Consider the following 26,194-nt stretch of genomic DNA (forward strand, 5'->3'; position numbering starts at 1 on the left):
TTTTTGTTGTTATTTTTATTTTTTAAAATATTTTTTAAGGGTTGGGGTTGTGGCTCAGTGGTAGAGAGCTTGTCTTGTACATGTGAGGCACTGGGTTCGATCCTCAGCACCACATAAAAATAAACAAAATAAAGATATTGTGCCCATGTATAACTAAAAAATATTTTAAAATTTTTTTTAAATTGTTGATGAATCTTTATTTATTCATATGCGGTGCTGAGAATTGAACCCAGTGCTTCACACTTGCTGGGCAAGTGCTCTACCTCTAGGCCACACCTCCAGCCTAGTACCTTTTATTTTGAGACAGGGTCTTGCTTATTAAGTTGCCCAGGTTGGCCTCAAACTTGTGATTCTCCTATCTCAGCCTCTTAAGTTGCTGAGATTACAGATGTATGCCACTGCTGCACCAGGTTCTATTTTTAAGTATTTGAATGCATAGAATACTTAATATCCCTGAACTCACTATCCAATTCTATCAATCTACAGTTTGCCATGTTTGATGCAAATCTTTTCTTCTCCATTAGGGACAGAACTAAAATCTGTTCTCCATCAGAATTTGGTGTTAGAGCATCCCCAGAACTCTATAAAGATATACAGTATTGTTTTGCTTATTTCCAACTTGTATGTAAAGATACTACACTAAAAATTTTCTACAACTTGTATTTTATTCAAAATGTTTTCCTCTTTAGTTTTAATACATGAGTTCTAGCTCACTCATTTTAACTGCTATAAAATATTCTACTGTATGAATAGACCAAAATGTATTAATGTATTCAACTGCTGATGGATACTTAAGTCACTTCCTATTTTTCATCAGTACAAAAATGTCATGTGAACATTTCTGTATGTGTTCCCTGTGCACAACTGCTAAAATTGCTTCTTTCCAGGGTATATGTCAAGAGGCAGATTCTGTGGGTTGAATGGCAAAAGATATCACTTTGTTAGATATTGCCAAATTGCTTTCCAAGGTGGTTGAATCTATTTACTTCCCCACCAATAGTATATGAGTCTATGATTTATAACGTCCTCACCAATATACTTGATTTTGTCTAAATAGTTGCCAACCTAATAGTGTGAAATGATAACATTGTTTTACTTTGTATTTCCCTGATTATGAAAGATCTCAGCATTTTTCTTGTTTATTGGCCAAATACCTTTTTCTCTGAACTCCATATTCATATCCTTTGCTTATTCAGTGAGTTGTTTCTTTTTTTAACTTGCAGAAGTTTTTCTTTTATGTCTTGCAAATATCTTTACTAAATGGCCTTTCTGCCTATTCTAAACAGAAAATCTAAAATTTTAGTGTAGTCAGATTTATCTTTTTTTTTTTTTTAGAGAGGGAGAGAGAGAGAGAATTTTTTTAATATTTATTTTTTTTTAGTATTTGGCGGACACAACATCTTTGTCTGTATGTGGTGCTGAGGATCGAACCCGGGCCACACGCGTGCCAGACGAGCACGCTACCGCTTGAGCCACATCCCCAGCCCCGTCAGATTTATCTTTAAATCTGGTTTTTATCTCTGGTTGGTTCTTTGGGGACTAAAGAAAATTTCCTTTCATAAGACAAAAAAATTCTCATGTATTTTCTTCTAAAAGTTGTGAAGTCTTAGGTTGGTGATATAGCTCTCTGGTCGAGTGTTTGCCTAGTGTTGCAAGGTTCAATTCCCAGTACCACAAAAAAAGGAAAAAAAAAAAAAAGAGAGAGAGAGAGAGAGACTCAGAAAAAGCAAAGAAAACGATAACAAATTCTTAAACTGATAAAAGAAACCTGTGGGTCAGGCATGGTGGCGCACACCTGTAATCCCAGTGGCTTGGGAGGCTGAGGCAGGAAGATCTCAAATTCAGAGGCAGCCTCAGCAATTTAGTGAGGCCCTCATCAACTTAGTGAGAACCTGTCTCAAAATAAAAAATAAAAAGGGCTGGGGATGTAGCTCAGTAATAAAATGCCCCTGGGTTAAATCCCTACTGGGAAAAAAAAAAAAAAAAGAGTTTGAAAGCCACTGATCTATACTATGTCTGAAGAATGAAAAACACTGTAAAGGACAAACACCTTATTGGAAATTTAAATAGATAATACAATGCTTAGTCTTCATTCATTTAAAAATACTCATTTTCTTCTTTCTTTTTTTTTTTAGCTGTAGATGGACACAATACCTTTATTTTTTTATTATGTGGTGGTGAGGATTGAACCCAGTGTTCCATGCATGTAAGGCAAGTGCTCTACCACTGAACCACAACTCCAGCGCCAAAATACTCATTTTCTTGATATTATTTAAAATCATAGTCCCTTGATGAACAAAATGGTTCACACTCACAGAAACACCCAAGGCCACTAAAAAATAACAGAAGTAAATTAAACATGAATTTCTGACAAGGACTCTTCTTCAAGGATTGCTTTCACAAAATTTTATATATGTATAATTTCTGGAATGGAGGTGTATGGCATTCATCATATTGGCAAACATGATTGGACCCTTAAAAATGGAGAGAATCTCTATGAAAAACAAAAGTATTGACATTTGCATTACTTATATCACATTTTCTGTACTTGTGTACTGAGTCTAGCTCACTTATCTCTTAGCTATTTATATTATCTTGCTCTTTACTAATGGCCTAACCTTGTAAGATCACAAAAACAAACATTTCCTCAAACTCTACCCATACACTTTTTGCCATGCAATGCATCTATCTCTTTGCTTATCACTCCTGAAACTCCCTCTAGGACATTTTAAGATTGTTCCTTGCTTATGACTAGAAGTACTCATCTTACTCACTAGATTTATTTTTGAAAGATTTGTGGCTACTTCCTGATTATCATTTATCACTAACTAGGGAGGTATTTGAAGGAAAGGAACTCCTGAAGAGGAGTTCTAGCATGTTTTGCATAATAATAACACTTTTAGTCTAAGTATCTATCTACCAAAAAGGGGACTATTTCAGGGCTGGGAATATAGGTGAGTGGGAGAGAAACTGCCTATCTGAGGGAGGCCTGACATTCAATCCTCAGGATCAATTAATCGATCCATCTCTCTCTCTCTCTCTCTCTCTCTCTCTCACACACACACACACACACACACACACACACACACACGGGAGGTACTACTTAATTTTGATTCATTTGGATACAATGAATTGGATATTTGTTTTTTAAAATTCACATTCCCTTTTTGACACAGTATGTATGCTGATGGATTCATGAAAACCACCTTTCATTTTATAGACATTTTAGGGACCACAGTATTCATCTTAATAATGATGCTGATATTGAATACAGTGTAGTATAAATCTAAAGGATATAATATCACTGCTTCTAACTGCAATTTTTGAAAACTCTTAATTCTGTAAAGCTATGGTAATTTCCCTAACTGCTATTGGATGTATTAGTAGAATGTATCCAAACATGAAGAAAGTTGTCTTCACAGTCTTAAAATTTTCCCAGAATTAACTTCTAAAAAACAGTAAAGTCATAAGTATTCTAAATAATCTATTATCGTTTTCATGAAATTTTTTAATACCCAAAGTGGTAGTTTAAAAGCACAGCAACCTGTCAATAATATTCTGGTGAGTAGGACTGGCAAGAGTAGATGAGAAAAAGGGAGAGTCTTTTTGATTTTATTTTTTACTTTAAATACTTTTGAACTATTTAAATACTTAAATTAAGTAGCTTTTAATGAAAAATTGAATAAAGAAAAATGGTATAAGTATAAAATAAAGAATTTCTACATTTATTTTATTCTGTTCCCTATCATCCCCACTTCTTATCTCCTTCCAGGAGACAATAGCTCTTGAAGAACAGGGACTATGTATATCTTCCAGTGTTCTATCTCCCATACAACTGCCCCATGGCAGATGCTGTGCACCTGAGTGAGTACAAGTACATGTGATAGCAGCATTCAATGAGCTTTGAAATGAGCTTTTAAAAAGCACTTCCATTTGGAAGGCAGACTTCAGAATAAAACAATCAATTATCTTCTGCCTTGATTGCTCTGCTTCTTAAACAGTTAGAATCCTATTTGAATGGGATGAATGGGATGAAAGTAGGAGTGGGAAATTCTGAAATCTTTCAACATTAACTGTAAAATACAATGATGTAAAAAGAGGCTGTGGGTTTAAATGAGGTCAAAGAGAACTAATGTATGAAAGTCGATGTTGACAAACCTGTCCCGAATTTGCTGAAGGGGTGTTTGGGATTCCCTGTAGCTTTTTCCAACTGGAAGAGTCTCCAGGCATCATTCATCACATTCTTCTCATGCTCTGAATCAACTGCATTCACTTCTCTGTCTTTACAACTCTCATCAAACAAGGGGCACAGGAAAAACTGTGCAAACCTAAGGGTGTGAAACATAACAATTTGAAAACTGTCATTTTTAAAAGAATGGTCTTTAAAAAATATTTTGAAACTTATTAGGATATTAATTGTATATAAACAGAAACACCACCATTGCTAATACAAAAAAGAAATTTAAGTTGTAAGCCATAGAATAAGAATATAACTTAGGCATATGTGAATTCAGAGGACCTGACCTATTCCAGACATGCTAAATAACTAGTAGAAATATAAATAGATTAACACCAATAAATAAAGGCAGACTTACAAAGATAATAGCAGTCTATGTAAGATTTGCAATTTGGCATGTCTATGAAAACCTTATTCTGTGTACCTAATTCTCTAAAATAAAAAAAGGGGGCAGATGACACTTCTTAGTTGAATAAATCTTAAATTTACAGTTTTTGGTGCAATTTCAAGACTCAGGAACCTCAGGACAAATTAAGTGATCTACTTTTAAAAGGCATGATTTAAATACTTTTTTCTTCTTTTGCAGAAAAACAAAGTATAAGGAAAAAAATGCAGTGAAAAACCTAAGGTATAACACAGCAGTTTGACTAAGCAGTAATTACGGGCTTTTATGAATTAGTAAGATAAACAGGCTATGAATTTTTAATAATCAGTGATTCAACAACTAACATGGTGTGTTAACTCTAACATAAGTAACCACTATACTTTTCTTGAGGCTATTCTTTAATAACAGTACCAAAGTTTAACCAAAATATCCTTAGCTAATAAATTCATTTTTCTATATTGAAAAGTGGTTTAAGTTATGATTTCTTTTTCTTTCTTTCTTTTTGGTACTGAGGATTGAACCCATGGGTGCTTGACCACTGAGCTACATCTCCGCATTTTTTTTTTTTATTTTGAGATAGTGACTCACTAAGCTGCTTAGGACCTCACTAGGTTGCTGAAGCCATCCTTGAATTTGAGATCTTCCTGCCTCATCCTCTTCAGTCACTGGGATTACAGGTATGTGCCACAATGCTCAACTCAAGTCATGATTTTATTTAGTATTCCTCTCAAGAAAGTTTAGATCCTTTGGTGCACACCTGCAATCCCAGCAACATGGGAGGCTGAAGCAGGAGGATTGCAAGTTCAAGGACAGCCTCAACAACTCAGTGAGACTCTGTCTCAAAATAAAAAACAAATTAAAAGGGCTGTGGATGTAGCTTAGTGGTAGAGGGCTTGCCTAGTATGTGTGAGCCCTAGGTTCAATCCCCAGCATGTACACAGGCATATACACACCATAAAAAAAAAAAAAAAAAGAAAAGAAAAAAGGAAGAAATTTTAGATCTTATCCTACCAGAATGAGGCCCAGAATTCAGATTCAATGAAGACCAGTGGTTCTGAATACAAGACTACTATTAAATAGACCTAAGAGACTCTTGGATCTATAGGCATCTCATTTACTACACCTTAGTCTAGCTGTCAAAGAGACTGTTGTCATTTGATATTTGTTTTAAGTGTGTAAATTAACACGATACTGTGCTAAGTACTTTACTCGTGGAAAAACAACATCTATTTGGATTCTACAATTAAAGATACATTAAAAAAAGAATTATTTATAAATATGTAACCTCGTTTGCTTACTTCAATACACTGAAAATGGGGAAAGCGCCTAAGAGCTACATACTAAAGTTGTATAGGCCCAGAGAGTCATGTTTATGACACAGAATAATCAAATTTTTAAAAAGACACTTTATACACGTGGCTTTTTATCATAAGCCAAGTAACAAGACATCCTCCACCACAAAGAGATCTAGCAAGAAATTAAATTCAGTGTATGATCCCATGGAATTAAGGGAAATCTTTTGGAATGTATATAAAAGATGATTACATCTCAAAGCTGCTGCCTGAACACTGAGATCTAAGAGAATAAGTAGGAAGCAGATTTGCTTTGATCCAGTCACATATCGTAAACCACATCTTGTCCAGTTACTTTGTGCTGAGGAATAAATATGAACTATTCATTCTTGAAAACAATTTACTACTATTAATATAATCTAAGCAAATAAAGCCGACAATGTTCAAAACTACAAAGTCAAACTTCATTATAGACCCATTCAAATGTACAGAATTATATGTTGGTAACAGAGAAAACGATAAAAATTCACCACAAAAAATTACAGTGAATAATGAAATTGAATCATTAATACAACAAAAAATTAGAAGGTGTTGGCTATATAAAAAATTAACAAAAAGAAATTAAACTGGCCTAATGGAGCTTACTCCAAAAAATTCTTTCAAAATATCCCTAAGATTGAAACAGCAGGTCAAAATATTCTACTAATTACCCTTGAGAATGTGAGGAAGTAAACAAGTAACATATTAATTTACACACTGAAAATAAATATCAAATAATGACAACAGCCTCTTTGAAGCTAGGCTGAAGTGTAGTAACTGAGATGCCTATAGACCCAAGAGTCTTTTAGGTCTACTTAAGGACTAGCATTTTGAAACAGGTTATTCTTCATAATGTGCTTTAGATGCAACACTTGTTAAAACGGGAAGTGTCAATGAGAATTTTATAAGTCAATATAATATCTTGTAGGCCTGAAGGCTGGTTAAACTCATGCCATTATTTTTCTTCTACCACAAAGTAAATACATGTCATTAATTATTTTTTTTATAATACTATTTTTCCTTTTAATAAACCAAGGGGAAAAACTAGTTAACATGTCATTTGTTAAAACTTAATGTAGGGGCTGGGGATGTGGCTCAAGTGGTAGCGTGCTCGTCTGGTATGCGCAGGGCGCTGGGTTCAATCCTCAGCACCACATAAAAAAAATAAAGATGTTGTGTCCACCGAAAAAAATTTTAAAAATTCTCTCTTAAAAAAAAAAAAAAAAAACTTAATGAAGTCATCTTTGTAAAAATAATAACTATTATTTTTATTAATGTGATTAACTATACAAAGTTGGATAATTTATAGGATATTCAGCATTACCTGTCTAGGGCACCTTCTAGATGTTCATGGGAAACGTCAAAATAGTAATTGGTATGCTCTCCACTGGTAAAGGCATTTGAACTTCCTGCATGCTCACTGAGAAACTGGCTGTATTCATTTTCTTTAGGGTATTTCTTTGTTCCCAAAAAAAGCATATGTTCACAAAAATGACTTAAGCCAGCAATATTTGGAGGATCTGACAGTGAACCTGAAAGAGAAAACACATAAAAAAAATCTTATTTTTATGTCAAAAGTCAGAGATGAACTACAAGATGATTTGGAATAATTTTTTTCTTTTGGTACCAGGGATTGAACCCAGAGGCACTTAACCACTGAGCCACATCCCCAGCCCTTTTTATTGTTCATTTTGAGACAAGATCTTACTAAGATGCTTAGGGCCTTACTAAGATACTGAGGCTGGACTCAAACTTGCCATCCTTCTGCAGCCTCCCATCACTGGGATTTATAGGCATGTACCAACCTGGACAACTGATTTAGGATTTTTATTATCATGATAACTACAACTACACAGTCAGAGAAAGTTAAGCACAGGCTGTTCTAAAATAGTATTATTTATAAAGTAAATCAGTAATCTGACAACCTGGATTCTAGCTCTTACGCTTGACATTACTTAGTTGGTGACACTGGACATTAATTTCCTCACACTAGAGGGAATAAAGCAGCTGAATTAGATGTTACAAGAGCTAGAACTTTCTTGTCACAGTTTTACTGTATTGTAGGAAACCATATATCACAAGGTTAAGAGCACAGACTTGGGGATTAACAGCTCTATAGCTATGAAACTTTAAGGTCAACACTCATCTCACTTTTTTCTTCCATATATACCTATCTTGGAGGATTATAAGAATACAAATTAGATATTTGCACAGCACTTTGCACAATGGCAGGCAGTAGTTATTTGTTCAATATGACCTTATTTTCTCAATTCTAAGATGCCAATGAGTCAAATAAAAGCTTTCATTTAACACTATAAAAGAGAAGCACTGTCCTGGTAAAAGCACACATAGGTAAGAACCAATTAATTAAAGTGACATTAAATGTAGAAGAAATGTGCATACTAGAAGCTACAAAATATGACATTAATGTAACAAAGTGATGAAAATCAGAAATGTAAAGGATAGGAATGAAATTTTCTTGCTGCGAGGTCAACTTAGGTGGGAACCTAACAAAATGTTCATAGTAAATTTAAGATTAATTTGACATAGACAATTATAGTTTACCAATAGATATACAAGGGTTTTGGTACAAAATAAAGTATTAGCCCATTAATAAATGTTTTCAATTCTGTGAATATAACAAATATTTGAGTATTATTTCAAAGTTATTATAAGTGGTATATTTGTTGCTCAATTTAAATTTTTATAGGTGTTCCACATCTGGGATGATGGGACAAAATGGGTTAAAAATAAATAAGTAAGATGCATAGAACTGGTAACTACTGGGTTTTTATTTACATTCATATAGAGTAATAATAAATGCCAACATTAGATTAATTAAACTGAACAAAGTTTAATTCACAGTTTTAAACTGTACCTATGTGTACATCAAGTGCTGCTGATGACTTATCCGTGGTGGGATCACTGATGAGAAGTACTTTGATACCATTGGCCAACTCTAGTCCACGGTATTCTCGCTTGTCTTCAGGAGATTTGATAATGTGATTTCCTATTCTCTTGATAGCAGGATTATTCATTTTGCTGTAAGTCTTTTTTTGGAAACTAAAAAGAAAAAGATCATTACTTGTTGCATGTGCCTACTTATTTATATATTTTTTAAAAGACAAATAATGACATCAAGCAAATCCATGTAATACATTATCAGATAAAAGAAACACCTGGAGGAAACTTTTGTTGTTGCTGGGGATCCAACCTAGGGCCTCAGGTTAATGCTAAGCACATGCTCTACCATAAAACTATATCCTCAGCCCTGGGAGGAAATTTTTTATAGTCTGTCTATAGGGTGCAGTCATTCTTCTCCTATGACTTACCCCTCATTCTTTCAGAGAAATGCTAACATTGTTTTCACGGAGACATATTTCTATCTATGGGAGTACATGGATGGGGTTCTAACACCCAGTGGGTTGGGCCATGAGTTGGTAGTGTGCTGACCTAGAATAAATTTTTCAATTTACCAATAACTACTTACATACATTTCAGGGCTATCTGCTAGAGTAAATAAGGTGAGAGGTTGTGTAAGAATTATTACTAGGTCAGCCAAAACATTGCTCAACTGATGATATTCAAAAATACAGCATATCTAGATCTCATGGGTCAGATATGCACATGCTCAGAACAATAAGGAACAATCTTTTGAAATCTTAATACAATGTAAGAGACATAGGCTGTCCTATGAAAGCAGCAAAAACAAGGACATAAATAAATTAAAAGTTGGGAGGATTCCAGACAATTTTTTAATCTGCTGAAGACTTGCATGCCAGTGCAAGAACAGTCTGACAATCTTAACAGAGATGTCAGATCAATTCTCTTACAAAGGGCTTCCACTGACAGGTCTCCCTGTCTTCTCTAGGAAAGTTAGAGACACAGTGATGGGAAAGGACTATAAGCATGAAGAATCCTGTAAAGGTGTTAGTTGGTATTAATGCAGTAAAGGGATTTTCCATGTATGTTTCTCTCTCTCTCTCTCTCTCTCTCTCTCTCTCTCTTTTGCCATACTGGGGATTGAAACCGAGGGGTGCTTTATCGCCGAGCTTCATCTCCAGCCCTTTGTATTTTTTGAGACAAGGTCTTGCTAATAACTTGCCAAGGCTGGCCTAGAACTTGAATTCCTCCTGCCTTTCTAAGTAGCTCCATGTATTTTGGGGGTGCTGTAGATAGAACCCAAGGCCTCATACATGCTAGGCAAATGCTCTACCATTGAGTTACATTCTCATCTTCAGCTCTCCATGTACGGTTTCTGAAAGTAAGGCAGTTTCTTTTTTTCTTACCACACTCCGATGCCCCAGTTCTTTCTACTGATGTAAATTCAGTATGTCTCCGAAGTTGCCTTGAACTCATGATCCTCCCAACTCATCCTCTTGGGTTGCTGAGATTATAGGCTTGTACCACTACACTCAGCTCAAATGTTAATTTTGTCTATACTGGGGACTGCTTAAGAGACAAAAAAAAAAAAATGATAGCCTGGTGCAGTGGTGTATACCTATAATCCTAGTGATTCAGGAGGCCGAAGCAGGAGGATCACCAAGTTCAAGGCCAGGCGTGGCAACTTAGTGAGACCCTGTTTCAAAAGATGGGGATGTAACTCAGTGATAAAGTACCCCTGAGTGCCAAAAAAAACAAAAAAGAGAGAAAGAGCATGAGACAGACAGAGAGAGACACACACACACACACACACACACACACACAAATTGAACCTACTATTCCAAAAGGTTCATTAGGTAAACTAAGAGCATATCTGAAACTACAGAGGAAAAGTGAGCTAGCACACTGGCTTCTTACCTAGAAGATAGCACAAGTAGATTTGACTGTCAAAGGACTGGTAGTCAGATTTAAAGGTAAATCAGGGGTAGCATAAACAGGAATACAATTATTTTGGATAAAATAGCATGTTAAAAGCATGAGAGATTCTGGGAGTAAAAATCTGGTTTGATTTTATCAGAACTCTGAATAAAAATTGATAAACCAAACAGGTTTGTTCCTATTAAGACTGTCCCCTTGGCTGTGTGACTGTGCACACCAATAATCCCAGTGGTTTGGGAACCTGAGGCAGGAGGATCATAAGTTCAAATCCAGCCTCAGCTATTTAGTGAGGCCCTAAGCAATTTAGTGAAACCCTATATCAAAAAAAAATTTTTAAAGGGGGTTGGAAATATAGCTCGGTTGGTAGAGTGCTCACCTCGCATGCATAAGGCCCTGGGTTTAATCCCCAGCACCACAAAAAAAAAAAAAAAAAAAAGTTAAAAAAAGGGCTGGGGATATGGCTCAGTGGTTAAGCAACCTGGGTTTAATTCCTTGTAAAAAAAAAAAGAAAGGAAAGAAGAAAAGAAGGAAGAAAGATTGTCCCCTTAATCTTCTTTGGAAAGGTGATGTTTGGAATTTTAAACATCAATACTGTAAGTCATATTAGAAGTATAATACTGATTTATCACATAATATTTTAAACAGTGCTAACAGTGTTATTCTATTTATAGTAAAAATAATTTCTTGAAAAACAAAGCATAAAATATAATACTAACATTTTGGGGATATAGGCCACAGTTGGGAAATTCAAAACAATCTAGAAATGAAAAGTCATTATTAACAACTATTTTCTGCTTGATTAAAAAGAAGACATTTAAATTCAATGTCAGAGATGAAAATATCTAAGTGTGAAGTCTAAAAGATGATGTTTAGTGATAAAAAAAAATCTCAGATGATAGAAAATGGTCTATTTAAGACTTCAAAGAGGGGCTGGGGTTGTAGCTCAATGGTAGAGTACTTGCCTAGCACATGTGAGGCACTGGGTTCAATCCCTAGCATTACATAAAAATAAATAAAACAGGGCTAGGGATGTGGCTCAAGCGGTAATGTGCTCGCCTGGCATGCGAGGGGCGCTGGGTTCGATCCTCAGCACCACATACAAATAAAAAATTTTAAAAAAAGATTTTGTGTCCACCGAAAACTAAAAAATAAATATTTTAAAAATTAAATAAATAAATAAATAAACCAAAGGTATTGTGTCCATCTCCAACTAAAAATATTAAAAAAAAAAAAAAAGACTCCAAAGAGGGCACAAAGAACCTCAGCTAGCAGTTCTGGTGAATGTATTTCCCAAAGGACAATCTGTTTAAAATGCAGCCAGGCAAGATGGTGCAGACCTATAATCCCACCGACTCAGGAGGCTGAGGAAGGAGGATCACCAGTTCAAAGCTAGTCTCAGCAACTTAGTGAGGGCCTTAAGCAGTTCAGTGAGACATTGTCTCTAAATAAAATTAAATTTAAAAAGGAGTTGGGATGTGGTTGAGTGGTTAAGTGCCCCTGGGTTCAATCCCTGGTACCCAGAAAAAAAAAAAAAAAAAAAAAAAAAGCCAAAGGCTACTTGTTTCCATAGCTATAATTTATGACCAACTCACTCTACTGTGCTTGCCCCAGCTAGTTTGATAGGGAACCAAGGATTATAAATGATTAAAATGTGATGATGATGAGGTTCTAAAACCTGTCTAATCCATAACAGTTACAAGAAGGTCAAATACAGCACACTTTGGCAGTATAAACTGTCTCATTCTGTGGGAGGTTTAAAACTCATTATATAAAGATAATCACCCTGAACTATAGTCAAATTCTGTACTTTTTTCAGGGTTTCAATGTCCCTTGTCCAGATTTTCATTTTCTCAACAAAAAATATTTAAAATGGAAACAGAGTAGGACACAGGTAGACAGTTAATATGAGATTGGGAGTTCCTAGCCCAATAAGAATCATTTAATATGATCAGAGTCCACCACAGGCATGGCTATAACCTATTTGCACATTGAAGCTATGCCTGATTAATTTCCCTGGTGTGGCTGAGAGTAAAGGAATATTCGTAAGGTATACATAAAAATCAGTCTGACTACTTTTAGACATTTGTACACAAGACACAGGATCAAGAACAGCTATACATTTCTAAGCTGCCAATGCTACTAAATTATATCATGACTTCTGGAAATAGAAAAAGCTAAAAGAAACTATAATAGTATTTTCAAATAAAACCCATTCCCAAAAATTCAGTCTGGCTTTATCCATAGTAAGTATATTAAAGACTTCCTACTAAGATTTGATTCTTACCTTCTGGAAAACTGACGGAAATGACTGGGAACTCCTCCTCCTCCTTTGATGAATTAATCAACAGCTTGTCTGTCTCTGTATTTATATTTATACTCATGAGATCACATGTCTATCTCAGCTCCCTCATTAGCATAAGCCTTCAACAGTAATTTTATTTATTGCAAATGTTCTCCAATAAGCAAGCAATCTGATGTCTTAGATGACAAGCAAGTACTAAATCAAATGCTTTCCCAGACATTTATTTGATATTTTTAATTTGTCAAAGTCAACATTTTAGGCATAATAAAATTATTTTTGATTTTAGGGACATTACATTCAATTTTAGATACAGAATTGTCAGTTTTCAGTATTCTGATAAGATGGAGAAATGTTTAGTGATTACAACGTATTTTGCGATCTTGTTCAGAATTTAAAACAACATAACCACAGAAGGTAAAAGCTGGAAGAGTCATTATGTTATATATCTTTTGCAGTTCAAGGACTGGCAAAGCCTCCCTGCCAGTTCATGGGTTTATCAAAAATGCAAAATATCAGAACCCGGGGCTAGGGATGTGGCTCAAGCGGTGGCGCACTTGCCTGGCATGCGTGCGGCCCGGGTTCAATCCTCAACACCACATACAAACAAAGATGTTGTGTCCGCCGAAAACTAAAAAATAAATATTAAAAATTCTCTCTCTCTCCCTCTCACTCTCTCTTAAAAAAAAAAAAAAAAAAAATATCAGAACCCATTACAGACTGACTGAGCCAAAATGTGCATGTTAACATGATCTCCAGGTGGGTGAATCCCATTTTACCCATAAGAAAAATGAAGTTCAAAGAACTTAAGTCACTTTGCCCAAAATAATTTCACAAAATGTTACAATCAGAACCATATTTAACTCCCTCCTGTCTTCAGCCTCACCTACCATATTCCAACAAATGTTTAAGGAGGCCTGTTAAGGTCCAGGCACTGCAACATACACTTTGGCTATCAAGAAAGATGAGCACATCAGACCCCTCCCTCTAAATGAATCCAGACCACTAACAGACAGAGAAAAACAAGTCATTATCTTTTAAGAGTGCTGACAAAGTTGTCCCCAGGGCACTATAAGAGTAACAAATAGGGGGTGGGGAACCTAACCCTGTCTAAGAGAGAAGAATGGAGAAAGGAGGTAAGAAACATGACAAATAAAAGGCAGGGGGACAGGGACTAGGAATATAGCTCAGTTGGTACATGCTCGCCTCACATGCACAAGGCCCTGAGTTCAGTCCCCAGAACCACAAAAAAAAAAAAAAGGGGACAATCAAACTAGAAGGAAACACTGAGCGGGGTGTGCTAATGAGAAAAAAGCAAGAGGAATATGGTGGGGAAAAGGAAGCTTGTTGTTAATGGAACCACAACCAGAACCTCCGCTTGAAAATCATGGACTTGGCTAGTAATGCAGCTCAGAGCAGAGCACGTTATACAGTACAGGGCTCCAGGTTCCATCCCCAGCACGCCCCCCCAACACACAAAAGAAAAAAAGAAAGAAAAATAATGTACACAGACAAATAAAGCCTTAAAATTCAGGCTGATAAAAACAAATCCCCAAGAAGAAAGTCATTCCCATATTCCCACAACAAGAATAAATTTTATAATGAAGAATAATCTTATTTAGATGACCCTCCCCATCTCCCTCTGTTTTACAGCCTATTTAATAATAGATTGGGAAATTTTACTTTACCTTTTGTTCCCTATCCACACCCATAGCACGCCACAAATATAAAGTTAGGCCCAATTTAGAAACTATGACCTATAAACCTGAACAGGTGAGTGATCATGCTAATAGTCAAATTTACAAATCAAAACCTCCCTTCTGTGAAACCTGTCTATCCACTCCCAAACCATGGGTGGAAGTTGAGATCTGTGGCACTCCTGAATATTGAGAAGAGGCCCAGAGATGAAATGCCAAACAAACCACAAAACATGCCTGCTTCCCTAAGAAGCCAGGGCAGAGAGGTGTCAAGGTAGTGGTGTGAGCTCTAAGATATCTTAATATATTAACATAGTTTAAGAACACAATTACCAAGTGTGATTTGATCTAAACAATAGCATGTCTACCTATGGTTCTTCAGGTTCTTCTTGTAGGAACAGGTATTCCTTACTTCATAGATCAAAATCCAGTCAACTCAATCTTATTTTCCTATGGTATGCCTTATTTCCAGGAAGAATGTTAGCTGTTCTAACTCTATGGCCCTGGTCCTCTGAAAAGTAGTTTATGATCAACAAACACTTTCTACAGACCTTATAAAGCTTTAAGCAAATGAACCAAACTTTCACTTTGTACACTGCCGTTTTACTTCTTACCATAGTTAACTACATAAGGTTTCTTCCAGGTATAGTCTGGGGACAAAGTATTTCACAAGTAACCTTCTAAATAGTATTCAACCTATTAGAGACAGATGCCACTGTATAAAACAATCCTAAAAATCATTCCCATTTTTGAAAAAGAGTATGGACTTTATACACTGCTCATGTAATCTTTCCATTCTTCCTAAGTGGTAGTTCACAACAGCTGTAAGGGTCACACTCCTCAGTCTCATGAGAAACAAGAGCTCAGTGATTAAGTGACTTGCCCAAGGACAGTCACACAATTGATTTGTGGCAAAGCTGGAACTACAGAGAAAGAGGAAGCGTGGGAAGGGGAGGAGCAGTTGGTGATGCTTAAAGAAATCACACAAGGCTTTCTTTTCCAATTCCCAGTTTCCACCCTCACAGTCCTTCCCTGACCCCATTCTCCTTTCTCACAATCCCAAATAACAAAAACCAAAAATTAAAGTAGGTCAAAACAAAAAAAGGAAAGTTTTCAGTTTTTTTACTCCTTTCCCATAAAAAACAAAGATAGGTAGTGGAAGGAGTCTGAATTAAAAGGCTAATATGTGGCAGGATTAAAAGTGTATGTGAGAAAGAGAGGAAAAAGAGATTGTACATAAATCTCTCATGTTGAGATAGGGAACATGAAAATAATTACTACAGTAATTATGGGGGGGTTACGGGTAACTTATTTTTTGAAAGTATACATTGAATTGTATGAACAGAAAAAAAAGAAGAAAAATCATAATCAACTTGATAGATCAGAAAAAGCATTTAATAATGATTCATATCTTTTAAGAAGTCAGCAAACTAGAAAAAAAAGGAGAAAATTCCTTTACCTGAAAAAATATTTACAAAAACTATAGCCATTATCATATTCATTGGTGAAATAAAGCAAATACTCCCAGTCTCCCAAATAGGATGCCTATCGCTTCTATTCTACATTGTACTGGTAGTTCTAACCAGTCCAAAGCAAGAAAAAGAAGTAAAACACAATAAGTTGAGAAAGGCAAGGGAAAAAACTAACATGATTCACATGCAACATGACTGTGTACACAAAAAATTCTATAGGGGGCTGGAGATGTGGCTCAAGTGGTAGCGCGCTTGCCTGGCATGCGTGTGGCCCGGGTTCGATCCTCAGCACCACATACAAACAAAGATGTTGTGTTCACCGAGAACTAAGAAATAAATATTTAAAAATTCTCTCTCTCACTCTCTCTCTTTCTTAAAAAAAAAAAAAAAAATTCTGTAGGCATAGGACACAGAAGGCACAAAACACACAGCTGGGGTTGTGGCTCAGTGGTAGAGTACTTGCCTTGCATGTGTGAGGCACTGGGTTCAATCCTCAGCACCACATAAAAATAAATAAATAAACAAAATAAAGGTAAAAATAAAAAAAAAATCATGAAACACGTGATTCAGCTTCAAAATCTAGAAAAGGCCATGATAAATTACAAAATCACTTTTTTTTTTTTTTTTTGAAACACATGTTGGGGTGTAGAGGAAGAACTGAGGATTGGATGACCTGGAATTCTGGAGATGAGAGAGCCTCCAAGGTAAGCTGATGATCATCTCCTAAACTCTTCTCTGGGGGTATCTGTTAATTCTGAGTATGGATTAAAGGTCTTGCTTGGCCCAAACAGAAGGTCTCTACTAGGTGAAGGGATCTCATTAAGTCTTTAGTGGTAAATTGAGGTTGATGAGAGAAAGCCACAAGAGGTCACCAATTTCCAGCTAATTTTCTCTACAGGAGACTTTCTATCTATCAGAATAGTTAACATAAAAAAATGGTAAATATCTAGTGTTAAGAGAAGTTATAAGGCAATCCAAACTCTCATACACTGCCCATAGTTACAAACTGGTCCAACCATTTTCAAAAACTAGCACAATATGGGCTGGGGTTGTGGCTCAGCGGTAGAGTGCTCGCCTCGCACGTGCAAGACCCTGGGTTTGATCCTCAGCACCACGTAAAAATAAATAAGTGAAATAAAAATATTGTGTCCAACTACAACTAAAAAATAAATAATAAAAAAAAACCTAGCACAATATAATAAAGTTGACAATGTGGTATAAAAATCCTAATATTTATCCAAAATAAATGAATTTATATGTTCAGAGCAACTACTCGTGATAGCCCAAACTAGAAATGATCAAATGCCCATCAACAATGAAAAGATAAATTGTGGTACAATCACATAATGGAATAACATACAGCAAGGAAAGTGAATAATACAGAACAAAGCACAAGAATATGGATGCATCTTATTAATACAAGGTTGAGTAAAAGAAGCTAGACATAAAATAAATATTTTATCCTTCCATTTATATAAAGTACAAGAAGAACAAGTAATATCAAGCTATACCTTCATGTCAGGATGAATGTTAGCCTTGGGATAGTAGTAGTAGTGATCAAAATAGAGTCTAAGGAGGGTTTCAAGATCATGTGCACACAGGTATGTTCCTTGATGAAAATGCATCAGACTGAATATTACTGTATTTCAATAAAAACTTCTTGGGCTGGGTTTCAGTGGCAGGGCGCTTGCCTAGCATGTGTGAGGTACTGGGTTCAATTCTCAGCACCACATATCAAAAATAAATAAAATAAAGGTCCATTGACAACCAAAAAAAAAAAAAAAAACTTCTTAAAAACAATTTTGGGGGTTGGGGTTGTAGCTCAGTGGTAGAGCATTCGCCTAACACTTGAAAGTTCCTGGGTTCAATCCTCAGCACCAAATAAAAAACAAATAAAATAAAGGTATTGTGTCCAGTTACAACTAAAAAAATAAATATTAAAAAAAAAAGTTTTTGAATCTAGGTGTTGTGGCATACACCAATAATCCCAGCTACATGGGAGGTTGAGGCAAGAGGATCAGAAGTTTGATGCCAGCCTCAGCCACTCAGTGAGACCCTAAGGAACTGACAGAGGACAATCTGTCTACCTCATAAAATGCTGATCTGGAAACCTGACTTTTACTCTGCTTTAGTATGTTTCTCCAAGTCTACACTGAGCTATTAACCAATTTTAACCAATGTTTACTAATTACACTTTACAAATGACATCTTTGCTCCTAAGATCCTAGATACTACTGAACTCTTTTGGTCCAACTGAACATTTTGACCTCATCTACTTTTGTCAATCAAGAGTCAGGTGAAATGTTCATATGGGTCCATTAAACGGACAGAGACACCTAAAGCTGCACCAGACTTGAGCATCTTTCACAGGGTTTGTCCTGTAAAATATGCTTAAATAAACTTTGCTAAAGCATGATGTCTGTGACATATTAGGTATCCACAAATGGCAGCCTTATCATAATCATGGATAGAATTGGTTGTAGTGATTTTCATCTATTATTTTTGGATCTTAAAGTCAGCTCTATAAAGTAGGGTCTTTCACCGTCAACATTATTGACAATTTGGATCAGATGAATCCTTGTTGTAGGGGCTGTCATGTGCACTGTAGGATACTTAGAGGCATCCCTGGCCCTACTTAAAACAAGCTGGTAGCATTCTTCATTTGTGACAGTCAAAAATGTCTACAAACATTGCCAAATGTCCCCTGGGGGAGGGTGCAAATTGTCACCTATTGAGAACTACTGACCATAAACATTGGCTAACCAACAGCAATTATGCAGGGATAATTACTTACCTGTTTTCCTCATAGTCATATAAGGTACCATACTATTACTAGCCTGTGCAATGAATGTTGTTGTCCTCTGGAGATGACAATATACAACTGGAATTTCCATGAGTGTTAAGAGTGCTAGTAAAAACATGATGATTATTGGAGGAGGTCTGTTTGCATCTTACCCCTCATAGAACTATAATAATTATGGTTATGATAAGGCTGCCAAGAGGTCCTCAGTCAGAACCAGGGTGTACAAATAGATGCAGATGAGCCCTAAGTGGAGATATATACCCCTGTGTACAGAACAAAAGTTAATCATTTTGTTTTTATTTGTATTAATTTAGTGCTTGCTTCTCTTGATTTTTTAAAAATATTTTTATTAGGACCTTTATTTATTTGTTTGTTTATATGTAGTGCTGAGAATCAAACCCGGTGCCTCACACATGCTAGGCAAGTGCTTTACCACTGAGCCATGACCCCAGCATTCTCTTGATTTAAAAAAAAAAAAATTTAGTTGTAGATGGACACAATACCTTCATTTTATTTATTTTTATGTGGTGCTAAGGATTGAATCCAGTGCCTCACATATGCTAGGCAATGTTTTCTACCACTGAGCTACAACTTCAGCCCCTTGATTGGTTTTCTAATTTATTTGGACACTGGGGATTGAACTAGGGGTGCTTTACTCCTGAGCTACATCTTCAGACCTTTTTATTATCTATTTTGAGACAGGGTCTCCCTAAGTTCCTTAGGGTCTCACTGAGTGGCTGAGGCTAGCATCAAACTTGTGATTCTCCTGCCTCAACCTCCCATGTAACTGGGATTATAGGTGTATACCACAACACCTAGATTCAAAAACTGTTTTTAAGAAGTTTTTTTTTTTTTTTTTTGGTTGTCAATGGACCTTTAATTGATTGATTGATTGATTGATATGTGGTGCTGAGAATTGGACCCAGTGCCTTACACATGCTGGGTGGGGGGGGGAGTGTAATTCGGAGCCAGGCCAATGGTGCACACCTGTAATCCCAGCGACTGGGGAGGCTAAGACAGTAGGATCACCAAGTTCAAGGCCAGCCTCAGCAACTTGAACCTTTAGCAACTTAGTGAGACTCTGACTGACAACAAAAAAATAAAAATAAAAAAGTAAAGCACCCCTGGATTTAATCCCCAATGACAACAAACAAACAAAAAATTAATGAATGCCAAAAAATACCCAAAAGCTATTTTATGGAATTGGACAAATTGATATCAAGGTTATGTGGAAAAACAAACAGAATGATAACTAGGAAAACACTGAAAAACTAGAAGTGGGGGAATAGACTTACCTGGTATTAAAACATACTAGAAAAACTCTGTAATGAAAACAAAATGGTACTAGAATATTAAAAAACAAATATATCAGTAAAAAAAAATTTACAAAGCACAGAACTAGACCCAAATACACATGGAAATTTAGTATTTAACAAAGGTAGCATTTCAACTCACTTTAAGACTGACTTTTTAACAAATAGTATTTGGACAATTGGGTAGCCACTGTAAAAGAATAAAATTGGATTTATATCTAATTCCAGTCACAAAAATAAAGTCTCAATGGATAAGACCACAATATTAAAATTTCTAAATATCCAAGTGAAGCCAGATTTAAAATTAGGTAGTCAGTGTAGTTAGGTAAATCGGGTCTAATATCGAGTGAAATCTAAAATGGAGGCCATGTTGAGAATGAATTTCCGGAAAAGTTGAGCAACTCTTGGAATGTTAATGAAGCCCAGGAAACAGCCCCCAACAGATTTGAAGATAGCCTATCCCAAAGAAATGTTAATGAACAGCAAACTTGACTCGGAAGTGCCCAGATTACTTCTTTGGCCCACCTCCCAACCCTTCGGGCCTTTCCACCTACATTCCATCACCAAAAACTATAAAAAGGGGAACACATTGCCCTTCAATGGATTCCACCTCTTGGGTCCCCTTCTTCCTCTGGGAGAAGTCTTTTCTGCTGTCCTTTAATAAACTTCTAATTTTCCACTCTGACCTTGCCTTGTGTGCTTCTCTGGTGTTATTCTTCAACCTTGGGGAAGCAAGGTCACCAGTCAACAGCGGTAACACAAGTATTAGAAGAAAAGATGGTTAAATTCATCTTTAACAATGGTGTAGAGAAAGGCTTTCTAACTCTTTTTTATTTATTTATTTATTTTTTTCAGCGGACACAACATCTTTGTATGTGGTGCTGAGAAACAAACCTGGGCCGCACGCATGCCAGGCGAGCACGCTACCGCTTGAGCCACATCCCCAGCCCGGCTTTCTAACTCTTGACTGAAAAAATCTAGAGCTATAGATCAACCACCTAAACGAGCTAAAACTAACCTGGGCGTGGTAGTACATACATGTAATCCCAGCAACCAGGGAGGCAGAGGCTGGAGGATTGCCAAATTCAAGGCCAGCCTCCATAACTTAGTAAAGACCCTGCCTCAAAATAAAAAAATAAAAAGAGCTGGGGATGTAGCTCAGTGGTAGAGTACCCCTGCATTCAATCTTCAGTATTATAGGAGGAAAACAAAACAAAATAAAACAACTCCCCCCAAAACCATAGAACACTTAAAAGAAAACACAGGGGGGAAAACTTCATGACATTGGATTTGGCAAAAATGACTTCTTGAATATGACATCAAAAGCAAAGGCAAAAAAGAAAAAATAAATTGGACTACATCAAAATTAAAAATTTCTGTGTTATCAAGCAATACAATCGACAGTGAAAAGGCCATCTGTGGCATGGGAGAAAATCTTTGTAAATTAAATCTGAGAAAAGGGTAAATATTCAAGAATATATAAATAACTCCTGTAATGTAACAACAAAAAATTTAATTATGCTTACCAAAGGTTTTTCCAAAAATAAGGCCATATGCTACTTTTGTATCCTCACCCCTTCTCAGGACCATCAAGCAAGAGTTTATCCTGGGAGTTTGAAGAATTTGGTTTTCTTTTTAACTTCTTTTATTTTACAATTCCATATAATAAAGAAACAAAGTTATCTATGCCAGTTGCAGATGAAGGTTTAGGGGGGAAAAAAAACTATAAGGAAGGAAATACAAATCACCTAGTTTTCAACACCGGAGATAAACGTTCTTAATGTATCTCTTTCTAGAAAATGTATTTATACATTAATACTTTTCTTACATAAATGGTTACAAATGTAAGTCCAAGGAGTTCCCACTCATCATAGCACCTGTTTTATAGCCACCAACCAGCATACCTTGAGGAAAAAGGCAAGATACTAACTTCTTTTTAGTATAATGCTACTCATCCTTTTCTCCATCACTCTTCCCTGAATTCTGTAGACAACATATAAAGCTAGGCCCTGTACTCAACTCTATTTATCATCTTAAAGAATATTTAAAACATATCTGCCTTCCTTAATAAAATGAGGAGAGTATTCTTGCCCCCTGGTGGTCCAACATGGTAGTCAAAGTCTGAGTAGAATAAGGTGTACTTCCATATGGATTTGCAAGAGAATAGTCCCAAGTCAAAAAGCTTAAACAGAATCAATCAATAGAGCCATCACTTTATGAAGCAGCCTGATGTGGGGTGACAACATGAAAAGCAACTTCAAAAGCAAGAGAATGGCAGCAGTGAAGAGATACTGGTCACACTGGGGGGTAGTGCATTAAATAAGTGTTATGTAGTAAGGATAATGAGGGTCCTCATTAAACATATAGAAAGGACACAAGCTAAAATGAACCATGAAGTTTTGGTTTTCAATATATATATATAGGCAGATACAGAAATAAATATAAAACTTGTCTGTGTATTTATGTATTTAAATTCACATTCACAAATATGTACACACAAGTGTGTACATGAATAAATATACACAGGGGACTGGGGTTGTAGCTCAGTGGTAGAGTGTTTGCCTCGCATGCCTGAAGCCCTGGGTTCGCTCCCCAGCACCACATAAAAATAAGCAAATTGGGCTGGGATTGTGGCTCAGTGGTAGAGCGCTCGCCTAGCATGGGCGGGACCCGGGTTCGATTCTCAGCAACACATAAAAATAAAGGCATTGTGTTGTGTCCATCTACAAAAAAGATTCTCTTTCTGTCTCTCTTTAAAAAAAAAAATAATAATAAGCAAATAAAAAGAAAGATATTGTGTCCATCTACAATTTTAAAAAATTCTTTTAAATAAATATACACAGACACATATCTTCACATACACACACACACACACACACACATACATGCGCAAGCGCGCACACACAATACTTATTTGTTTACATATTTCCTAGTTCTGTCTATTATCTGTCTACTAAGATCTTGGGTCTGGGTCCTCAAATCTTCTCTTCTTCCCTAAACAGCAATGAGTACGCCTAGCACGCAGAACTTGGTTTCTAGATTTTATTCTCTAAAAATTAAGTGCTAAAAGAATGTTAAATGGGGCTGGGATGTGGCTCAAGCGGTAGCGCGCTTGCCTGGCATGCGTGCGGCCCGGGTTCGATCCTCAGCACCACATACAAACAAAGATGTTGTGTCCGCCGATAACTAAAAAATAAATATTAAAATTCTCTCTCTCTCTCTCTGTCTCTCCCTCTCTCACTCTCTCTTTTAAAAAAAAAAAAAAAAGAATGTTAAATGGACAGAAGCCACTGTTAAAAGGCTCCCAATGCCTAGACTTGGGACAATTTGAGTATTAGACTAAACAATAACAATATATATTTTTTTAATATTTAAAAATATTTTTTAGTTGTTGATGGATCTTTATTTTATTTATTTGTATGTGATGCTGAGAATTTGAATCCAGTGCCTCACACACGTTAGGCAAGTGCTCTTCCACTGAGATACAACCCCAGCCTGACAGTAAATTTTTAATTAAAACTCTATAAAATAGGACATCATAAATACATGACATAGATAAATAAGATGAGAAAGTTAATAGTTTGATGAGGAACATTACATTTCAATAGTTTTAAAGTACTTCCCCAAAAGACACTTATAACAAAGGAGAAAAGTTTAACTTTAGAGTGAAAAAGCCTATCTTAAACTGATCCAAATAAATATTGTCAATAAAGAGACATATCAAAATTGATGGCCACCTGAAAGGATGCAATGAGAACACAGCATCACTTCTGTGATATTCATGCCAAAATTAAGTAACCTGTAATTAATCATGATGAATAATTAATCAGACAAGCCCACATTAGGGACATTCTACAAAGTAACTGGTCTAAATTCCAAGAGTCAAGGTCATGAAAGGAAAGACTGGAAATGTTCCAATTTGAGAAGACTTAAGCAACTGAAGACAACACACTGGGACAACTGATCTGAGGTTTAAATGGTAGTAATGTATCAATGCTAATTTTCTTTCCCCTTCTCTTCCTCCCTCTCTCATTTGTTGTTCCTCTATTTTGTTTTGTCCTACATTTTTTAATTGAAAAATAACAATTATATTTTGTAGTGAAAACATCTAACTTTTACTTTCTTAGCAATTTGGAAACATACATATACTAACTATAGTCACAAGGTTAAGCAATATATCTCAAAAATCTATTTCTCAGCTTGGGACATAATAGTGTAAAGTGCTTGCCTAGCATGTACAAGGCTCACCAGAGGAAGAGAAGGGGAGGGGAGGAATATATATACTTATCTGTTTATATAGAGAGGTGGGTGGAGAGGGGAGAGAAAGAAATAGGTGTATTTTAGAAGTGATAAGTTTAAAATATATATTGACCCAGTAGTTCAAGAAGCTGAGGCAGGAAGATCACAAGTTCAAAGCTAGCCTCAACAACTTAGCCAGACCCTGTCTCTAAATAAAATATAAAAAGGGTTGGGGGGGCTGGGGATGTGGCTCAAGCAGTAGCACGCTCACCTGGCATGCATGTGGCCTGGGTTCGATCCTCAGCACCACATACAAAGATGTTGTATCCGCGAAAAACTAAAAAATAGATATTAAAAAATTCTCTCTCTCTTAAAAAAAAAAAAAAAGGCTGGGGATGCAGCTCAGTGGTTAAACGTCTTTGGGTTTAATCCCCAGTAAAAACAAAACAAAAAATAACATATATACTAAACATCCAAGGGGAAAGGTCGGATGGGAAGTGTATTAACTAAGGAAAGGCTCAGGACACATATTTTGGAATTGTCAATATCAGGTCTACCTCAAAGAATTTCTGTGAAAATGAATATGTTCTACATCTGCACTATTCCATATGGTATCCACTTAGCCATATGAGTCTTAAAATGTGGCTAGGAGGGCTGGGGTTGTAGCTCAGTGGTAGAGCACTTGCTCAAACATGTGAGGCCCTGGGTTCAATCCTCAGCACCAAATAAAAATAAATAAATAAAAATAAATCTATGTCATGAACTTCATCAATGAAAATTAAGAGCAGAGGGAGAAAGCCATAGTCAAAATCTATGGTACATTAACATATAACTTCCATTCAGCAATGAACATAGATCTACATGAATGGGTCTCAAAAACAATATTTAATTTAAAAAAGCAATTCAGAAGAAAAATTTCCATAAAGGTCAAAAGTAGATTAAAAAAAAAAAAAAGGTAATTAGATTTAGAAAAGGGAAATATCTGTGTGTTCTGTCATATAAGGTCTAAAGAGAAGGAAGAATTTAGTCTTAAAAAGAGGGAAAGGCATTCCAGAACGGGGAATGAGTAGGTTCTATATAGGAAAGAGCAAATTGGTCAGTTTGCTAAGACAAGAGAAAAATTAGTTTGAAAATTTAGCCTAGGGCCAGCAAACAGAAAGAATGCTTAAATGCTGGGTCAATAAATCTGGATTCTGAGCTGGATGCAGTGGGGGATGCCTGTAAACCCAGCTATTCAGTAGGCTGAGGCAAGAGGACAGATAGTTTGAGGTCATTCTGGGTAACTTAGTGAGACCCTGTCTCAAAAAAAGCTGGGGATGGGGCTGGGGTTGTAGCTCAGTGGTAGAGGACTTGCCTAGCGCGTCTGAGTCATCACTGAATTAGATCCTCAGCATCACATAAAAAATAAATAAGTAAAAATAAAGGTATTATTTCTATGTACATAAAAATAAAAAATAAAAAGATATCATTCATTAAAAACAAAAACAAAAACAAAAAACCTGGGGATGTAGCTCCGAGATATAGTGCAAGAAAGCCCTGGGTTCAATCCTCAGCACTGTAAAGAAAAAAAAAGTGTGTACTTGATCTTGAAGCAGTG

The 26,194-nt window shown here is 36.0% G+C and overlaps 1 protein-coding gene across 2 annotated transcripts in view; it reads right to left on the reverse strand.

Moving 5' to 3' along the window:
* The window catches only part of Ide (insulin degrading enzyme), a 92,677-nt gene that overhangs the window by 63,641 nt on the left and 2,842 nt on the right, over positions 1–26,194 (reverse strand). For both annotated transcript variants that reach the window (XM_076834211.2, XM_076834210.2), the window contains exons 2-4: positions 8,832–9,016; positions 7,278–7,485; positions 4,159–4,328 (exon numbers count right to left, since the gene is read on the reverse strand). In XM_076834211.2, coding sequence (XP_076690326.1) covers positions 4,159–4,328; positions 7,278–7,485; positions 8,832–9,016 — 563 coding nt within the window. The remainder of the gene's footprint in view (positions 1–4,158; positions 4,329–7,277; positions 7,486–8,831; positions 9,017–26,194) is intronic.

The sequence above is a fragment of the Callospermophilus lateralis genome, chromosome 15 (assembly GCF_048772815.1).
Source record: "Callospermophilus lateralis isolate mCalLat2 chromosome 15, mCalLat2.hap1, whole genome shotgun sequence".
NCBI classification, from domain to species: Eukaryota; Metazoa; Chordata; class Mammalia; order Rodentia; family Sciuridae; genus Callospermophilus; species Callospermophilus lateralis.